Source organism: Callithrix jacchus, chromosome 2 (genome assembly GCF_049354715.1).
Source record: "Callithrix jacchus isolate 240 chromosome 2, calJac240_pri, whole genome shotgun sequence".
NCBI lineage: Eukaryota > Metazoa > Chordata > Mammalia > Primates > Cebidae > Callithrix > Callithrix jacchus.
Genome location: NC_133503.1, coordinates 128955704 through 128974115, shown reverse-complemented (window position 1 = coordinate 128974115; position 18412 = coordinate 128955704). Strand labels below are relative to the sequence as shown.

At 37.6% G+C, this 18412-nt stretch overlaps 1 protein-coding gene across 11 annotated transcripts in view; it reads left to right on the top strand.

Annotated features, from left to right (window-relative positions):
• ATG10 (autophagy related 10) overlaps positions 1-18412 on the top strand; it is a 307667-nt gene that overhangs the window by 9869 nt on the left and 279386 nt on the right. For all 11 annotated transcript variants that reach the window (XR_004739826.3, XR_013532597.1, XM_078365889.1 and 8 more), the window contains exon 2: positions 265-381. Coding sequence is in view for 9 of the 11 variants with exons in the window: in XM_078365889.1 (XP_078222015.1) it covers positions 274-381 (108 nt within the window). In the remaining 2 variants the exon portion in view is untranslated. The remainder of the gene's footprint in view (positions 1-264; positions 382-18412) is intronic.

Below are 18412 nucleotides of genomic sequence, written 5' to 3'. Positions count from 1 at the left end.
TTTTATATAGATGGAGTCTTGCTATGTTTACCAGGCTGCTCTTGAACTTCTGATTTCAAGCTGTCCTCCTGCTTTGGCTTCCCAAATTGCTGGGATTACAGGTGTGAGCCACCACGCCTGGCCAAAACCGTTTTTTAGTGGCCTTGAGGTTATTTTCCATTCTACATCCCAAATTTTGGTTTATTGACAGAAATAACTCAATTAGCAGAATTCCTTTTGATATCATTCTAAAGTTGATGCTAATATTTAGTTTTTATATTGCAGTTATTTAACATGGAAGAAGATGAGTTCATTGGAGAAAAAACGTTTCAGCGTTGTTGTGCAGAATTCATTAAACATTCACAACAGATAGGTGATAGTTGGGAATGGAGACCATCAAAGGTAAGACTGGATATGTTTGTTTGTTTTCTATCTCAATAGAGTTTTGTTTTGTTGATATGTAAAACCTCCGTAATTGAAAGTAAGGTGTGAAAACTGGTTTGATTTAGTAAAAGGCAGAAATTAAAGGATGTCTTAAAACAGATGTCCAATTTATTACTTCAGCTATATATACTTATTATTGTTGGGCTAATTAAATATTATTTTGAAAAGTTCTTAGGTAATCTGCTTTAATTTAACAGATAAAAATTAGCATATTAATTATCTGAATGTAAACAGATGTTTCTGTGGTGCTTCAAATCATTTGTTTACACTGTTAATTTTCTTAGGAAACCACTTTTGTCTAGAGTAAAAAGATAGTCTTGAAACCAAACCATAAACAATCACAAATTCTGAAATATTGAGGACCGTATTAATTGGGAATTTTCTATATATTTCAAATTTTTTTTTTTTTTGAGACAGAGTCTCACTCTGTTCCCCAGGCTGGAGTGCAGTGGTGTGATCTTGACTCACTGCAACCTCTGCCTCCCAGGTTCAAGCGATTCTTGTGCCTCAGCCTCCCTAGTAGCTGGGACTGCAGGTGTGTACCACCACACCCAGCTAAATTTTTTGTATTTTTAGTAGAGATGGGGTTTCGCCATGTTGGCCATGCTGGTCTCAAGCTCCTGGCCTCAAGTAAGCTGCCCGCCTCAGCCTCCTAGTCCTGGAATTACAGATGTGAGCCTCTGTGCCTGGTCCCAAAAATTTTTTTTGTTTTTTTTTGAGATGAAGTCTTGCTGTCTTCTAGAGTGCAGTAGTGCGATCTCGGCTCATTGCAACTGCCACCTCCTGGGTTCAAGTGATTCTTGCGCCTCAGCCTCCTGAATAGCTGGGACTATAGGCGCAGGCCATCGTACCAGCCCATTTTTGTATTTTGAGTAGAGATGGGGTTTCACCATGTTGGCCTGGCTGGTCTCAAACTCCTGACCTCAAGTGATCTGCCTGTCTCGGCCTTCCTAAGTGCTAGGATTACAGGTGTGAACCACCATGCCTGACTTAAAAAATATATATATTTATATATATTTTGGTTCTGTTCAGCAATAATAATATAAAAGACCTGTGTACTTATTTATTTCCATACTTACAATTAATAAAGTTCTCTGTCAAAAACTGTTTTTTTTTTTTTTGAGACAGAGTCTCTCTGTGTCACCCAGACTGGAGTGCAGTGGCATGATCTTGGCTCACTGCAGTCTCTGCCTCCTGGTTGGAGCAATTCTCATGCCTCAGCCTCCCAAGTAATAGCCAGGATTTTAGATGTCCACCACCACGCCTGCCTAATTTTTGTGTTTTTAGTAGAGACAAGGTTTGGCATGTTGGCCAGGCTGGTCTCAAACTCTTGACCTCAAGTGATATGCCTGTCTTAGCCTCCCAAAGAGCTGTGATTATGGGCATGAGCCATCATGTCTGGGCTCTGTCAAAAGCTTTTTAAAGAGTTCCTTGAAATCCCTTTTTTAGGGAATAGGTAAGTTTCTCTACTTAACATTTTACTTGATTCCCAAAAAGCAATAAATACTGATTCTTTGCTGGCTGGTTCTGTTTCCTGTATGCAGTCTGAGGAATTAACAGTTTGGAGTCAAGTCCTATAATTCAGAACTGGGCCCGGAAGGCGTAGGTGTTGATCAGGTCCAGAGTGTCAACGGGGAAACAAGCCATGATTTCCTCTTGGGCCATGTGCAAGCTGAACTTTGACAGTGTGGCTTATGGATAGTTCAGAGGAGAGGATCAATCTTTTGTGCTAGAGTCCAGCCCCACTCTCTAGGTAGTGATTATACAGTTGATCAGCCCTCAGGAAGTCTCCCTCTCCAGGATAATATGACTGTGCTAACACCTTTCATTGGTTTTGTTCCTGAGTATGTTTTATTTTTTTGTTAGCTATTATGTTTCAATTTTTATTCATCGTATTTCTTCTATGATTATTGCTGACATGAACACCTGTAATTTTGTATATTAATTTTGTAACCATTCAGTCACCTTGTTGAATTCACTATTGGTTTTCATGGCTTTTCAGTAGTTTCCCTTGGGTCTTGTAGGAATGAGGTCATCTGCATGCATACTAAGAAGTTTATTTTTTATTGTTTTTTAAATTGACTTCTTTGTGATAGTTCTCTCTATTATTTTATGCATGGACCAGAAAAATGTTAAGTAATAGTGGTAACAAATCTTACCTTGAACCTAAATTAATATTAATGCTTTTGTTATATAATGATTAAATAAAATATTGGTTGTTTATTCATTGAATGAGTGTAGGTTTCTGACGCCTTTCGACCTGTAATAATTTGTGTGATTATTCCTTGGAGACTTTGCCTTTAAACAAGTTTTCTTTATCTTAAGCTGGAGGCAGGATGACAAAAATTCCTGTTACCATTCCATTACCTGGCAGAATGAGGGAGGGGAAGGCTAGGGAGGGAGCTGGGACTGTGTATGTATTTGTGTTTGAAGGGTGAGGGGGCTGGATTTGAGAAGGATCTTCAGTAGGGAAATTCTCTCTGTCAGAAGCTTCTCCATTGACGTTGTAAACTAATGCCCCAAGACCCAGTTTTCAGGATTTGTTTTTATTATTGATCTTTCTCTAAAAAGGTATGCTTGAGTCTAGCCTCTGTTGGCTGCCACTGGTTGCTTAGGTAGGATAGTTCCTTACCCTTTGTAGTGAGAGTTACATCTCTAATTAAGGGCAGTTCACTTTCATGTGGGGGATGAGGCCTGAGATAGTATCAAAACATTGCAATAAATGGGTGAAGCTGCCAGAGACAGAATGATAGGAAGACTGAGTCTAGCGGTCTGTGACTGAACAGAGTGCCTGGCCTATTGCTAGGTTGGAAACATGAGCCCAGGTGTTACCAGATCTTTTGATATTTTGAGAAAAGTAAAACATTCAGAATTTGTGTGGAGATCTCTGAATTTTTAGATGCTGGCAACTAATTAAAAAAGATTATTTTTCCAACAGTGAGGACCAAACCAAACATGTCAGCGATGCCTGATGGGGTGGTCAGTTTATGACTTCTGAGATTGGGTGTCTGCCTGGTATGATTGTGGTTTCTCTTCCAGCCCTGCCTGGGCACATGCTGAGCACATGAACTGAATTAGTGAAAGGGGCTCTAGGCAAAGCAGACTCCTGTGTTCTCAATTTGGCATTTTTGCCACCTAATTTCTGCAACCCTGTGCCATTTTTCTGAAGGGAATCGTGAATCAGTCACTTGCTTATATCCTCAAACCTTTCATTGTGTTATGTAGTATCTCAGTCTTTTTCTGGGACTGTTTGGAGACAGTATTGTTATACTATTATTTTGGTTTTCAGGCCTCAGAAATTTATTTATTTTTGAATAGTAGTATTGAGGTATAAGTGGCATACAATAACCTGCATATATTTAAGGTGTATAATTTGTTAAGTTTTGACATGTCTATAGACCTGTTAACCTTTACTGCAATCAAGAATGAACATATTTGTCACCCAATAAAGTTTCCTCATACTCCTGCTTTCCAATGCCTCCCCTTGTCCCTTCTGAATTCCGAAACTTATTCTTAAAAAGAGCCTTTTTTACTTTGAGAGGCCGAGGCAGGTGGATCACCTGAGGTCAGGAGTTGGAGACCAGCCTGGCCAACATGGTGAAACCCTGTCTCTACTAAAAATACAAAAAATTAGTTGGGTGTGGTAGTGCACACCTGTAATCCCAGCTACTTGGGGGGTTGGTACAGGATAATCACTTGAACCCAGGAGGTGGAGCTTGCAGTGAGCCAAGATTGCACCATTGCACTCCAGCATGGTCAACAAGAGCGAGACTCCATCTCAAAAAAAAAAAAGAGTCTTGTCTATACCTATGTAGAGAGGCTTCTTTATTTTATTTAAATTTTCGGAGACAGGGTCTCTGTCACTCAGGTTGGTGTGATCACTGCAGCCTCAATTTCCTCAGCTCAGGTAATCCTCTCACCTCAGCCTCCAGAGTAGCTGGGACCACAAGTGTGGACCACCATACCTGGCTGATTTTTTTTTCAGTTGAGACAGGGTCTAGCTCTGTTGTCCAGACTGGAGTGCAATGGCATGATCATGGCTCACTGAAGCTTTGACCTTCTGGTCTTAAGTGATCCTGCCACCTCAACCCCCTAAGTAGCTGCACTACAGGCACATGCTGCCACACCCAGCTAATTTTTTTATTTTTGTAGAGATGTGGGTCTCACTATGTTGCCCAGGTTGGTCTTTAATTCCTGGGTTCAAACAATCCTCCCACCTTGGCCTCTGAAAGTGTTGGGATTACAGGTGTGAGCCACCATGCCTGGCCAAGTCTCCTTTAAAGAGCATACATTGTCCTTCATACCTTCAGGTTTTATGGTCACTCATATAATCACTTTGGCACCATCCATTTTATTTATTTATTTTAAAAATTAATTTTTTTTTTTTTTTGAGATGAAGTCTCACTCTGTTACCCAGGCTGGAGTGCAGTGGTGTGTTCCCAGTTCACTGCAACCTCTGCCTCCCAGGTTCAAACAATTCTTCTGCCTCAGCTTCCCAAGTAGCTGGGATTACAGGCATGTGCCACCATGCCCAGATAATTCTATTGTATTTTTAGTAGAGACAGAGTTTCACTATGTTGGCCAGGCTGGTCTCGAACACCTGACCTTAGGTGATCTGACTGCCTCAACATCCCACGGTGCCAGGATTACAGGTGTGAGCCACCGAGGTCGGTCCATTTTAATTTTTGAATTTAAACAGAATTCTGACAATATTTAGAGAATTGGTATAATTCAACTTTACAGAAAGATGTAAAACATTATTTATTAGGCAAAGTTGATGAGAAAAGCAGTGTGAATTAATGAAACATAAATTAATAAAAAGTTTTACTTAAAGTAGGCAAAGTCTTTTTAATATTTATATCTGGAGCTATGCACAATAAGGAGAATACTTTAAATCAATATTTTTCAGTGAGGCTGGAATGCTGTTGGCATCTAGGCAGGATAATTCTTCTTTTCCTACCTCTAACCTTTCCAAATCCCTCAGGAAGGTGGTACACTTGTTATAACCATTGTTTACCATGATGGTCTGTCAGGTATTAGAGATAGTGGTTAAGAGCATGGGCTTTACAGTCAGATAGATCCAGGTGCAAATACCTGCTTTACCATTTACTAACTGGATTTTAGACATGTTATGTAATATCTCCAAATTCTATATTCTTTATCTGTGAAGTGGGAATACTTAACTTTATATGGTTGTTGTATAGATTAAATGTTACTTTGCATTCAGAGAGTTTAGCCTGGTTTCTGACACATAGAAAGCCATCTCATAATTTTTAGTTGTTTGAAATTTTCTGTGTCTTTTATTACAGAAATAATGCTATAAATGAAGTTGTAGTTAGGTTTTCAGAAAACTCTGAAAAGTGTATTTAGCACCAAATACACTGTACTGGTTGCTAGTATAGTGTTCTGAGTTTCTTTAGGATTATAAAAGGGAGCCTAAGAAGGAGAATTCTCTCTTCCTTTTTCATGAGGAGCCTTACCAAAACCATCTTTTCTTTAGCAGCCCATAATCTCATTAGTGTTTCACATCAGCTGGCTCTACACTAGTTCAGGACCGTATAGCTTCTCACCTGAACCATTTCAATGGCCTGGCAACTCTTCTCCAATTCATTCAACAAATTGCTGTCATAGTTAATCTTTTAAAAAATATTTTTGTAGGAGTCCCATTTTCTACATGATTTTTTTCTTTGTTTCAGTTTGAGTTCTCTCATATCACAGAATAATATAGAAACTCCATCACGGAGTGTTCAGGGCCCCACATTGTGGCTTCCTGCTACCTCTGTAGCTTCATTGTCCACTCTAATTCATTTCTTTTCACTCTCTCTCCAGAGTCCTAAAAATGAAGGAAAAGCTATTTTGAAGAATAAATAAGTAAACTTTTATCAGCATTAGAAAACAAAAAAAGGTATCATCAAGGGATCCTAAAGCTTGATGAATTTCTCCAAGGTAGAAAGCAGGAAAGATTGGATTGAAGAAAGAAACCAGACCCCAAAGCAGGGTTTAGAGAGGACTGTGGTGAAAAAGTGGAGGGTAGGGGAGCAGAAGAGAGTGCTCCAAGTGCAGAGATTTTGGATCCAAATGCAATTCTGAGTTTTTTACTCTCTGCTTTTATAAATTGTTTAGCAGTAAGCATATTAAGCTAATAAGTTTTAATTAAAGCCTCTTTTTTACTTAATTTTGAATAATCAGCTTTACCCTTGATATCTTTATATTCACAGCAGTTTTGAAGATTCTCACTTTAGCCTTCTTAGTTTACAGAGTTAGTCCTTTTTATATTAGGAAAAATGGCAGAAGCAAATATGTGTATTATTATTATTAATGTTCTCCTAGGGTCACACTATAACCACATTGTCAGCGCATGCTTGTCACGATAGATCATAAAAATACATCCATAAGCAAAAGTGTTAAACTGTTGTTTTAGTTTCACTCATTTTGGATAAATGAGTCCCCAACGTTCTTTGGACAAAGGTGTCAAGAATCCCAGTGGTTTTCCTGCTTTTGTGCCTTCCTGGACTCCTAGATCTGCTTTCTGTTCTAGAGAGCTGAAAACATTGTATTATCTCGAATTTCATGTTGCTTTTAAGATGCTACCTTTGAGGATATTTTTCAGAAATTTTACGTGCGTGTGTGCGTGTGTGTGTGTGTGTGTGTTTTGAGACAGACTCTCACTCTATCACCCAGGCTGGGTGTAGTAGTGCGATCTTGACTCACTGTAACCTCCACTTCCCAGGTTCAAGTGACTCTCGTGCCTTAGGCTCCTGAATAGCTGGGACTACAGGCATACACCACCATGCCTGGCTAATTTTGTTTATTTGTTTGTTTTTGGTAGAGATGGAGTTTTGACATTTGGCCAGGCTGGTCTGGAACTCCTGGCCTCAAGTGATCTACCCACCTCAGCCTCCCAAAGTGCTGGGATTACAGATGTGAGCCACCACACCCAGCCTCTTGAGTTTTTAATGTTCTTTACCTACACAACTGAAAACAGTAGAGCACTTTAAGTCCAATATATCAATTGAGGCAAAAGATTTGCCTCTTTTGTGCTACCTTAAGATTTCTCACTTTGTATTCCCTTTGAGCCCTATATTACTTAAGTGTCATAACTTTCATTTCCTGTTTTCTACTCATTTAAGAAAAGGCAAAATGTGCTAAAGTATTCACATAATTGTATAAACACTAAAGTACAGACAAAAATGGTGGCCCAGGTGAAAGTGATCTGCTGGCAGGCAATGCCACCCTGTAGAAGCTCAGAATGTCCTGTCATCAGCTGATGAATAAATGTCCAAATTGGCAAAGATAGCAATTTAAGTACTTAATGTTACAATTCATAAATGTGTAGGTTATTTAAAAGTCTAATGTATAAAACTTGAGAATTGCTTTCATGGATTTTATTTCTGGGGATAATTTGTGTTGTGGAGAAATTATATAGACTGAGAGGTGTAATGACAGAAGCTGTTTTCATAAATGTAGATTTTGATGCAGATCTACTTAACTAGTTGTGATTCTACTGTGATTACTAAATACTTGATTTTACTTAAAATTATTTTATCATTTACTTTAAATTTATTTTATTATACGAAATAAATTTATTTTAATTTACCTCACTACTTAACTTTTGCTTAACTTTTATTCTTCTTCCACTAATTTGCCTTTAAAATTTTTACATCTACTAATATTTTTAGTCTTCACAAGACCCACTTTATCAGTTTAGTTCTCAGTTTGTTTGTGATATAGGGTATAGTTACTAAATGGTTAATGGTGCTAAGGTCAATACCTAGGTGCTGAGTACAGTGGAGTCATCATGGCTCACTGCAACATTGACTTTCTGGGCTGAAGGGATCCTCCTGTCTCAGCTTCCCTGAGTAGTTGGAACTACAAGTGTGTACCACTACACCTGCTTTACAATTTTTTGTAGAGATGAGGTCACACCATGTTGCCCAAGCTGGTCTTGAACTCCTGGCCTCAAGCGATCCTCCTGCCTTGGCTTCCCAAAGTGCTGGGATTACAGGTGGGAGCTACTGTGCCTGGCTGTGCCTAGGTGTTATTATTGCCAGTCCATGGCCTCTAGTGGTTGCTTTTTAAATAAGCACATCAAAAAGAATATGCATCAATAGCAAATGGCAATCATATACTGAAGGTTAGGTTAAGTTTGCAACTGAAAGTAAAGTTTGTAGACAGAATATCACAGTGGCTAAGACTTGGCCTTTGGAACTGTTTAGAACTGGGTTAAATCCTAGATATGACTGTGTCCTCATACAAGTTATTTTTGTTTTCACAGCCTTAGTTTTATAACTAGCAAATGCAGATCATAGCACTTACCATGTACATGATTATAAGGATAATGAGAAAACGAATATGAAAGTATTTAGCAGAGTACCTATATACAGGAGGCATTCAATACATCTTAGCCTATATAAAAAAAAAAGTGAATATGCACATGAAGGCTGCCAGTCTTATATCTACCAGCATCCTGCCCTGATGCTGACACTGATGCTGGTACATACAGATGCATGGATGCCAGAGGCCCTACCCCCTCACCCTGTGCCACCACTGCGAACATTCACATGGAGGCCATCAGCCCTGCACCCTCCAGTGCCCTGCCACATCCAACAAGTATGCACCCTGCTGAATTGCTGTTGTTGCTAGCATGTCCGAATGAACATGGATCCCACTGCCACCACCCAACAAAGCACTTTGGTTGGCATCACCCATCAGAGTCTTGTGACCAGTGGTCTGTGAACACCCGAGCTTCTCCAGTGCAGCAGGTTTGTAACTTCGAGGGGCTAGAGAACAGAGCTGAGGGCCCAATATCAACCCCTCAGAATTAGAGCACACAGCTCAGGAGGGCTGAAGTGAGCCTTGTCCCCCTAAAATCTTTCAGAATGAAGTAACATCAGCCCATACAGATGAGAAAGAACTCGTGAAAGAACTATGGCAACTCAAAAAGCCAAAGTATCGTCTTACTTCCAAACAACTGCACTCGTTCCCCAGCGGTGGTTCATAACTAGGCTAAAATGACAGAAATATAATTCAGAATATGGATACTAATGAAGATCATTGAGATTCAGAAGGAAATTGAAACCCAGTTTAAGGATTCTTAGGAACACAATAAAATAATGCAGAAGATGATAGAACTGGCCATTTTTAAGAAAGAACCAAACTGATCTGATAGAGCTAAAGAACTCACTTCAAGGATTTGAGAATACAATTTTAAGTATTAACAGCAGAATCAACCAAGCCGAGGAAAGAATCTCAGAGCTCAAAGACTGTTTTTTCAAAATAATTAGACAAAAAGTCAAAAACCCAAACAAAACAATAAAGAAGAATGCACAAACCTCCTGGGAAATACAGGGTTATGTAAAGAGACCACACCTATGACTCACTGGTATCCCTGAAAGAGAGGGAGAGAAAGCAAACAACTTGGAAAACATATTTCATTGCATGAATATCATCCATGCAAATTTCTCCAACCTTGCTAGAGAGGCCAAGAATGAATTTCAGGAAATGCATAGAATCCCTGCAAAATACTACACAAGAAGAGCATCCCCAATACATATAAAAATCAGATTCCTAAAGGTCAAAATGAAATAAAAAATTTTAAAGGCAGCTAGAGAGAAGGGGCAGATCACTTAACAAGGGAACCCCATCAGGCTGACAGCAGACTTTTCAGCAGAAATCCTACAAGCCAGAAGATTTTGAGGACCTGTATTCAGCATTTTTAAAGAAAAGAATTTCCAATCCAGAATTTCATATTCACCCAAACTAAGCTTTGTAAGTGAAGGAGAAATAAGATCCTTTCCAGACCACAAAATGCTAAGGAAATTCGTTATCACCAAACCTGTCTTACAAGAGGTCCTGAATGTAGGGTTAAATATGGAAAGGAAAGACTGTTACTGGCCACTGTAAAAACACACTTAAGTACATAGGCTAACGACACTAGGAAGCAACCACACAAACAAGTCTGAATAATAACCAGTGAACAACATGATAACAGGATTAAATCTACATGTATCAATATGAACAGTGAATGTAAACAGGCTTAATGCTCCTATTAAAAGACACAGAGTGATAATTGGATAAAGAAGCAAGACCCAACTGAATGCTGTCTTCAAGAGACCCATCTCACATGCAGTGACATCACAGGCTCAAAGTAAAGCAATGAAGAAAAATCTACCAAGCAAATGGAAAACAGAAGAAAAGCAGAGATTGCCATTCTAATTTCAGACAAAACTGACTTTAAACCAGCAAAGATAAGAAATGGCAAAGAAGGGCATTACATAATGGTAAAGGGCACAGTTCAGCAAGAGGACATAACTATCCAAAATATGTAAGCACCCACACAGGAGCACCCGGATTCATAAACGAAGTTCTTAGGGACCTACAAAGAGACTTAGGTAACCACACAATAATAGCAGGAGACTATTATCAACAGTATTAGATAGGAGACCCCATCAACAGTATTAGATGGATGCTGAGGCAGAAAACTACCAAAATATTCAGGACCTGAACTCAACACTTGACAAAACAGACCAATAGACATCTACAGAACCCTTCACCCAAAAAGAACAGAATATACATTCTTCTGCATATGGCACAGACTCTAAAATTGACCACACACTCAGACATTAAAAAATCCTCAGCCAAAAAAAAGAAAAACCCCACAAAATCATACCAGCCACACTCTTGGGCCACAGCATAATAAAAATAGAAATCAGTGCTAAGAATATCACTCAGAACCATACAATTAATGGAGATTAAACAACCTGCTCCTGAATGACTGGGTAAATAATGAAATTAAGGCAGAAATAAAGACATTCTTTGAAACTATTAAGAACAAAGATACAACATACCAGAATCTCTGGGACACAGCTAAAGCAGTATTAAGAGGGAAGTTTATAGCCCTAAATGCCCACATCAAAAAGTTAGAAAGATCTCAAATAAACAACCTAACATCCCAACTAGAGGAACTACAGAAATAAGAGGAAACCAACCCCAAAGCTAGCAGAATATAGAAATAACCAAAATCAGAGCTGAACTGAAGGAAATTGAGATGCAAAAAAACCATACAAATGATCAACAAATCTAGGAATTGGTTTTTTGGAAAGAATTAATAAGATAGGTAGACTGCTAGCTAGCACAAAAGAGAGATGATCCAAATAAACACATTCAGAAATGACAAAGGGGACATTGCCACTGACCAGACAGAAATACAGACAAATCCCCCAGAGACTACTATGAACATCTCTGCACACAAGCTAGAAACCTTAGAAGAAATGGATAAACTCCTGGAACCATACAGCCTCCCAAGACTGAACCAGGAAGAAATTAAACAGACCAATAATGAATTCTGAAGTTGAATCACGAATAAAAAGTTTATCAACCAGTAAAAGCCCAGAACCAGATGGATTCACAGCTGAATTCTGTCAGATGTATAAAGAAGAGCTGGTATTATTCCTCTTGAAATTATTCCAAAAACTTGAGGAGAGAACAACAACGAAAAACTTCCAGGTCAATATCCTTGATGAACATTGATATAAAAATCATCAACAAAATACTGGCAAACCACATCCAGCAGTACATCAAAAAGCGAATCTGCTGTGATCAGGTAGGCTTTATCCTAGGATGCAAGGTTGGTTCAGCATATGCAAATCAATAAATATGATTTGACACATAAACAGAACTAAAACAACCCCAAAACCATGTGATTATCTCAATAGTTGCAGAAAACCTTTTGATACAATTCAAAATTCCTTCATAATAAAAATCCTCAACAAACTAGGCACCAAAGGAACATATTTCAAAATAATGAGAGCTGTCTATGACAAACCCACAGTCAACATCATACTGAATAGACACAAGCTGAAAACATTCCCCTTGAAAACCAGAATAAGAGAAAGATGCCCTCTATTCAACATAGTACTGGAAGTCCTGGCCAGAGCAATCAGGTAAGAAAAGAAAGAAAAAGCATCCAGATAGGAAGAGGAAGTTGCACTATTTCTGCTTGTAGACAATATGATTCCATACCAAGAAAACCCTATAGTTTCTGCCCAAAAGCTCCTAGATCTAATAAACAACTTCAGCAAAGTTTCAGGATACAAAAGCAATGTACAAAAATCAGTAGCATTTCTTTTTGAGACAGTCTCACTCTGTTGCCCAGGCTAGAGTGCAGTAGTGCGATTTCAGCTCATTGCAACCTCCTACTCCCAGATTCAAGCAATTCTCCTGCCTCAGCCTCCTGAGTAGCTGGGATTACAGGCACCTGCCACCATGCCTGGCTAATTATTGTATTTTTAGTAAAGATGGGATTTCATGATGTTGGCCAGGCTGGTTTCAAACTCCTGACCGCAGGTGATACAGCTGCCTTGGCCTCCCAAAGTGCTGGGATTACAGACATGAGCCACCATGCCTGGGCAAAAATCAGTAGCATTTCTATGCACCAACAGTATCCAAGCTGAGAGCCAAATCAAGAATGAAGTCCCATTCACAGATGCTAGAAAAAGAATTAAATACCTAGGAATATAGCTAACTGGGGAGGTAAATGATCTCTACCATGAGAATTACAAAACACTGCTCAAAGAAATCATAGATGACACAAACAAATGGAAAAACATTCCATGTTCATGGATAGAAGAAATAACATTGTTAAAATGGCCATACTGCCCAAAGCAATTTACAGATTCAATGCTATTTTTATCAATCTATCAATGACATTCTTCAGAAACTTAGAAAAAACATGTTTAAAATTCATATGGAACCAAAAAGAGCCCAAATAGCCAAGGCAATACTAAGCAAAAAGAACAAAGCTGGAGGCATCACATTACCCAACTTCAAACTATACTACAAGGCTACAGTAACCAAAACAGCATGGTACTGATACAAAAACAGACACAAAGACCAATGAAACAGAATGGATAACCCAGAAACAAGTCCACACGTCTACAACCATCTGATCTTCAAGAAAGTCGACAAAAACAAGCAATGGGAAATGACTTCCTGTTCAATAAATGATGCTAGGATAACTGGCCTGCCATATACAGAAGATTGAAACAGGACACCTTACCATCAAATAGGTCATGTAAGAAAAAGATAATGCTTATTTCTTTCCATTTGATTACCAATGTTCAGACCAAGGAGTTGATGTCCTATAAACTTCTTACAAGACCTATTTCATGGTAACCAAATTGTCTAATTTTATGAAGGAAAGTTCCTCTCCCACAATTTTATCTAATAAATATAGAAAGGATGGAAGAGGCTGGGCATGGTGGCTCATGCCTGTAATCCAAGCACTTTGGGAGGCCAAGGCAGGCAGAGCACTTAAGGTCAGGAGTTCAAGACCAGCCAGGCCAACATGGTGAAACCCCGTCTTTACTCAAAATACAAAAAGTAGCTGGGCATTGTGGCAGGGGCATCTGTAATCCCAGCTACTCAGAAGGCTGAGGCAGGAGAATCAGTTGAAGCTGGGAGGTGGAGGTTGCAGTGAGCTGAGATCATGCTGCTGCACTCCACCCTGATCTGTTGCCCAGAACAAGACTCTGTCTCAAAAAAGAAGTATAGTAGAATTAGAAAATTGTCTCTCTTTTTTGTAGAGACGAGGTTTCATTATGTTGGCCAGGATGATCTTGATCTCTTGACCTCGTGATCCACCTGCCTTGGCCTCCCAAAGTGCTGAAATTATAGGCATGAGCCACTGCACTTGGCTGAAAATTATCATTTTTAAGCCCCTAATGAAATGAATTAGGCATCAATAACTAGTGGAGGAAACAATTAGATGAAAGGTTGAGGGGGAATTTACAAAGGAGAAATTGAACTATTATCACCTGAGCCTAGTGATTACTCTTTGTATTACCAAAAACAGGGCAATCAGATATTATTTACTTTCTGAAGTTTTATAACATGAATCACAGAGTACCCTATATGAAGTATTTGTGTCCCCAAAGTAGAACCTGAATAGAATCAGTTATAGGAAATCAGGTGATAGAGAACCAAGGTAATTAACACTATAGGAAGCAAACACAACAATCCATAAATCTAAAGGACACCTGACCCTATTTCTTCAAAAAGTCAATAGTAGGGTAAAGAAGTGAGAAGAAAGACTGTGTCTCCAACTTTCTAGGATTAAACACTGGGTTTTGGTTTTGTTTGTTTGTTTGTTTTAATATCCTATCCAGATAGCAACCAGTAAGTGGTCCTAGGGTGTATGATGAGTATGCCGTTCAGGTCACATGTGACTCACAGGGAGTCTGATGACTGCCAGCTTGTTCAGTGAGATGAGTCCACTCATCATTCACTTGGATGTCTTGACAGTGTTAACTTGCTATGAAATGTTTCTAAGTGCTCACTTTCCTTTTCTGTATTTATCTTGTTGACCTGTAACAAAGAGTTGAGGACCAGTAAACAATTTTTGGACTGGTAATAGTTACTTCTTAAAATGGCACCAATTGAAAACCACACTTTGATTAAAAGATAAGTAGCACTAGATTAAAAGAAATTCAAAAGATATACCCTAACTTAATATTTGAACTTATCTGGACCCTGACTCAAATCAACTGTAAAGGACTTTTTTTGAGATGATTAGTGGTATTTGGTTATGGACTAATATATAAAATGATACCAAGGAGTATAGCTAAATAAAACAAAACAATCAAATAAATAGGGATCGCTGAAGCAAATGTGGCAAAATCTTCAAGTGTATTGAATATGGATGATGTGTATATGGGGTTGATTTTGGTACTATTCTCTACTTTTTTTGTATGTTTTATGCATACTTCCTTTTCGTCTGTCTTGCAACAATTTACTCATTTTCTAAACTTAATTTATAATTACTCTTTTTGGGATTTGTGCAAAATTGAAACTCCACCTTGCTTTCTAGAATTTTCATTTTGTTTGATTTTGTGTTTTAGTTTGGGTTCTCAGTTCTCAGTTCTGTAATTCCACCTTTCATAAGTAATTAATAAAATAATTTCCCATAGATTTTCAGTTTCCTTCTCTCACTTTTGTGCAGAAAAGGAGAGAACATTCAGATTGAAAACAAAATATCCTACTTTCTTAAGATTATATTTTATACAGTTGATATTAGATCATTTTATGTATAATTCTTTCAGAAGAACTAAAGAGCCTCTTCTTTCTGTTAATCCCTTGTCTCTTCAGTTAAACATACTTGATTATATTTTGAAATATACATAGTAACATACCAGAAATATTTTATCTCCATTACAGCTTAGGAACCACTTATTGAAAGGGTTTGTTTGCTAATTTATATAGAGTAAAAGTTTTAAATTTCATTTTATTCTGAGTATAAATTTAAACTGTTTATGATTTCTTCTTTTCAGTAATTTTTGTTTCTGGTTAATCCATATTGCTTTCCTTAAAACCCTTTGCCATTATGCTAATTATATTAAGTCATATTTTAAAAATGATTCTAAAATACCTCCATATTTTACTATATTCCATCTCTGAGTACAAAGCCCACCATGGGCCTTCCCATCATTTTTGTCACCTTGCTGAATTTCTTACTTTGTTTATTTGAACAGTGGCTTTTATTTTTCAATGTCTTATTATGAAACATTTCAAGCATACAGAAATAAAGAGAATAGTATCATGAATTTTCCTGTACCCACCACCTAGCTTCCACAATTACTGACTCACAGCCAGAGATAGTGTTTTAAAGCATCTGTGTCATATATGAAGTGATGTAATATATTTCAACCTAATTAACTTAGCTTTCTTTATTTTCCCCAAATGTGTTCAAATTATGGGTTCTTCACATGTGCTCTGTAAATTTACCATTATATATTAAAATTAATAAATGAATTCAAGAAAAGACTCTAGAGACATGAAATAATTGCTTCTATAAATTTTTATTTATGTATTTTTAAAAATTATGATAAAATGAGCCTAAGTTTACCATCTTAACCATTTTAAGTATACAGTACAGTAGTGTTAAGTACATTCACATTGTTGTGCAACCAAACTCAGAATCCTCCCAGCCCCTAGCAACTACCCTTCTACTTTCTATCTTTATGAATTTGATTACTTTAGTTATCTCATGTAAGTAGAATCATACAGTATTTGTCTTTTAATGAATGGTTTATTTTGTTTAGCATAATGTACTCAAGGTTCATTCATTATTTCTACAAATTTTGATTTATAATTTTATGAAGCAAACAGCTAAAGAGAGAATTTGGAATGAATTTCCGTAAGATGATGACTTCTTGAATTACATAGCCTCATTCTGTTAGGAGATAACATTTCGTTTCTGAAGTACATTGTTAAACAGCATTAAAAATGCTTTCCATGTGTATTTGACAAGAGTAGTTTTTCACCATGTCTCACATTTGCTAATATAAACCCAACTGAAGATTTTTTATCAGAATATAATCAAATTAGAGAGTAAATAATATAATTTATATTATATTATATTTTATTTTTTTGAGACAGGGTCTTGTTCTGTCACCCAGGCTGGAGTGCAGCAGTGCAATTTCAGTTCACTGCAGTCTTCAGCTACTGGGCTCAAGTGATCCTCCCACTTCAGCTGCCTGAGTATCTGGGACTACAGTTATGCACCACCACACTTGGCTAATTTTGTAATTTTTTTTGTAGAGATGAGATCTCACTATATTGCCCATGCTGGTCTCAAACTACTGGGGTCAAGTGATACTCCTGCCTGGTCCTCCCAAAGTGTTAGGATTACAGCTATGAACCACTGTGACAGGCTGGATTCATATTTTAAATACAATTACTTTACTTTACCTACCCATTTACTTTTGTGTCTTGTATATACACACACATATGTATTTGTTGGAAATAACTATTTAATTATTTTTACTTCAAAGGTAAAATATTAAGTATCTACTTAAAAAATTTAATCTCGTTAAAGGCAATATACTTACATAGATTCTTTCCCAAAATTTAGTTACAGTTTTAAGGTTCATTAAAAGAAATAGATATTTCTCACAGGTTTTTTAGGAATAATATTGCTTTATGTGAGTAACAAATACATTTGTTGTTTTGAAATACTTTTTTACTAACGTTTATTCTTCCAGTTTACTTTCTAGATCATTCTGTATCTCCTTATTAATCCTTTCTATGGGGGTCATGAGAATGTTATTGCTGTGGTTTTTTTTTTTTTCCTTATTTTTTTATTGCATTTTAGGTTTTGGGGTACATGTGCAGAGCATGCAATACAGTTGCATAGGTACACACGTGGCAGTGTGTTCTGTTTGCTTTCACCCCTTCACCCACATTTGGCGTTTCTCCCCAGGCTATCCCTCCCCACCTCCCCCTCCCACTGGCCCTCCCCTTTTCCCCCCAATAGACCCCAGTGTTTAGTACTCCCCTTTCTGTGTCCATGTGTTCTCATTTTTCATCACCCACCTATGAGTGAGAATATGCGGTGTTTCATTTTCTGTTCTTGTGTCAGTTTGCTGAGAATGATGTTCTCCAGATTCATCCATGTCCCTACAAACGACACGAACTCATCATTTTTGATTGCTGCATAATATTCCATGGTGTATATGTGCCACATTTTCCCAATCCAGTCTATCATCAATGGGCATTTGGGTTGATTCCAGGTCTTTGCTATTGTAAACAGTGCTGCAATGAACATTCGTGTGCATGTGTCCTTATAGTAGAATGATTTATAGTCCTTTGGGTATATACCCAGTAATGGGATTGCTGGGTCAAATGGAATTTCTATTTCTAAGGTATTGCTGTGGTTTTAATGTAATACTGTATTCATTTAAATCATCTACTGTGAGTTAATGTAATATCATTTCTAGCTCCAGACGTCACTAAAGATCAAATATATTGCATTCTTATAATCTCTTGATGAAGGTAGAGTAGATTTTTTTTTTTCTTTATCTGAGGAGATTAGGAGAAAAATGCACTTGGAGCAGTAGGCTGTGTTTTTGTAGTAAACAGTAAATCCTAGTCAGTTATACTAGATTTTTCCATTCATAATTTATTGAGTGTTATGATATGATTTGTCACTTAA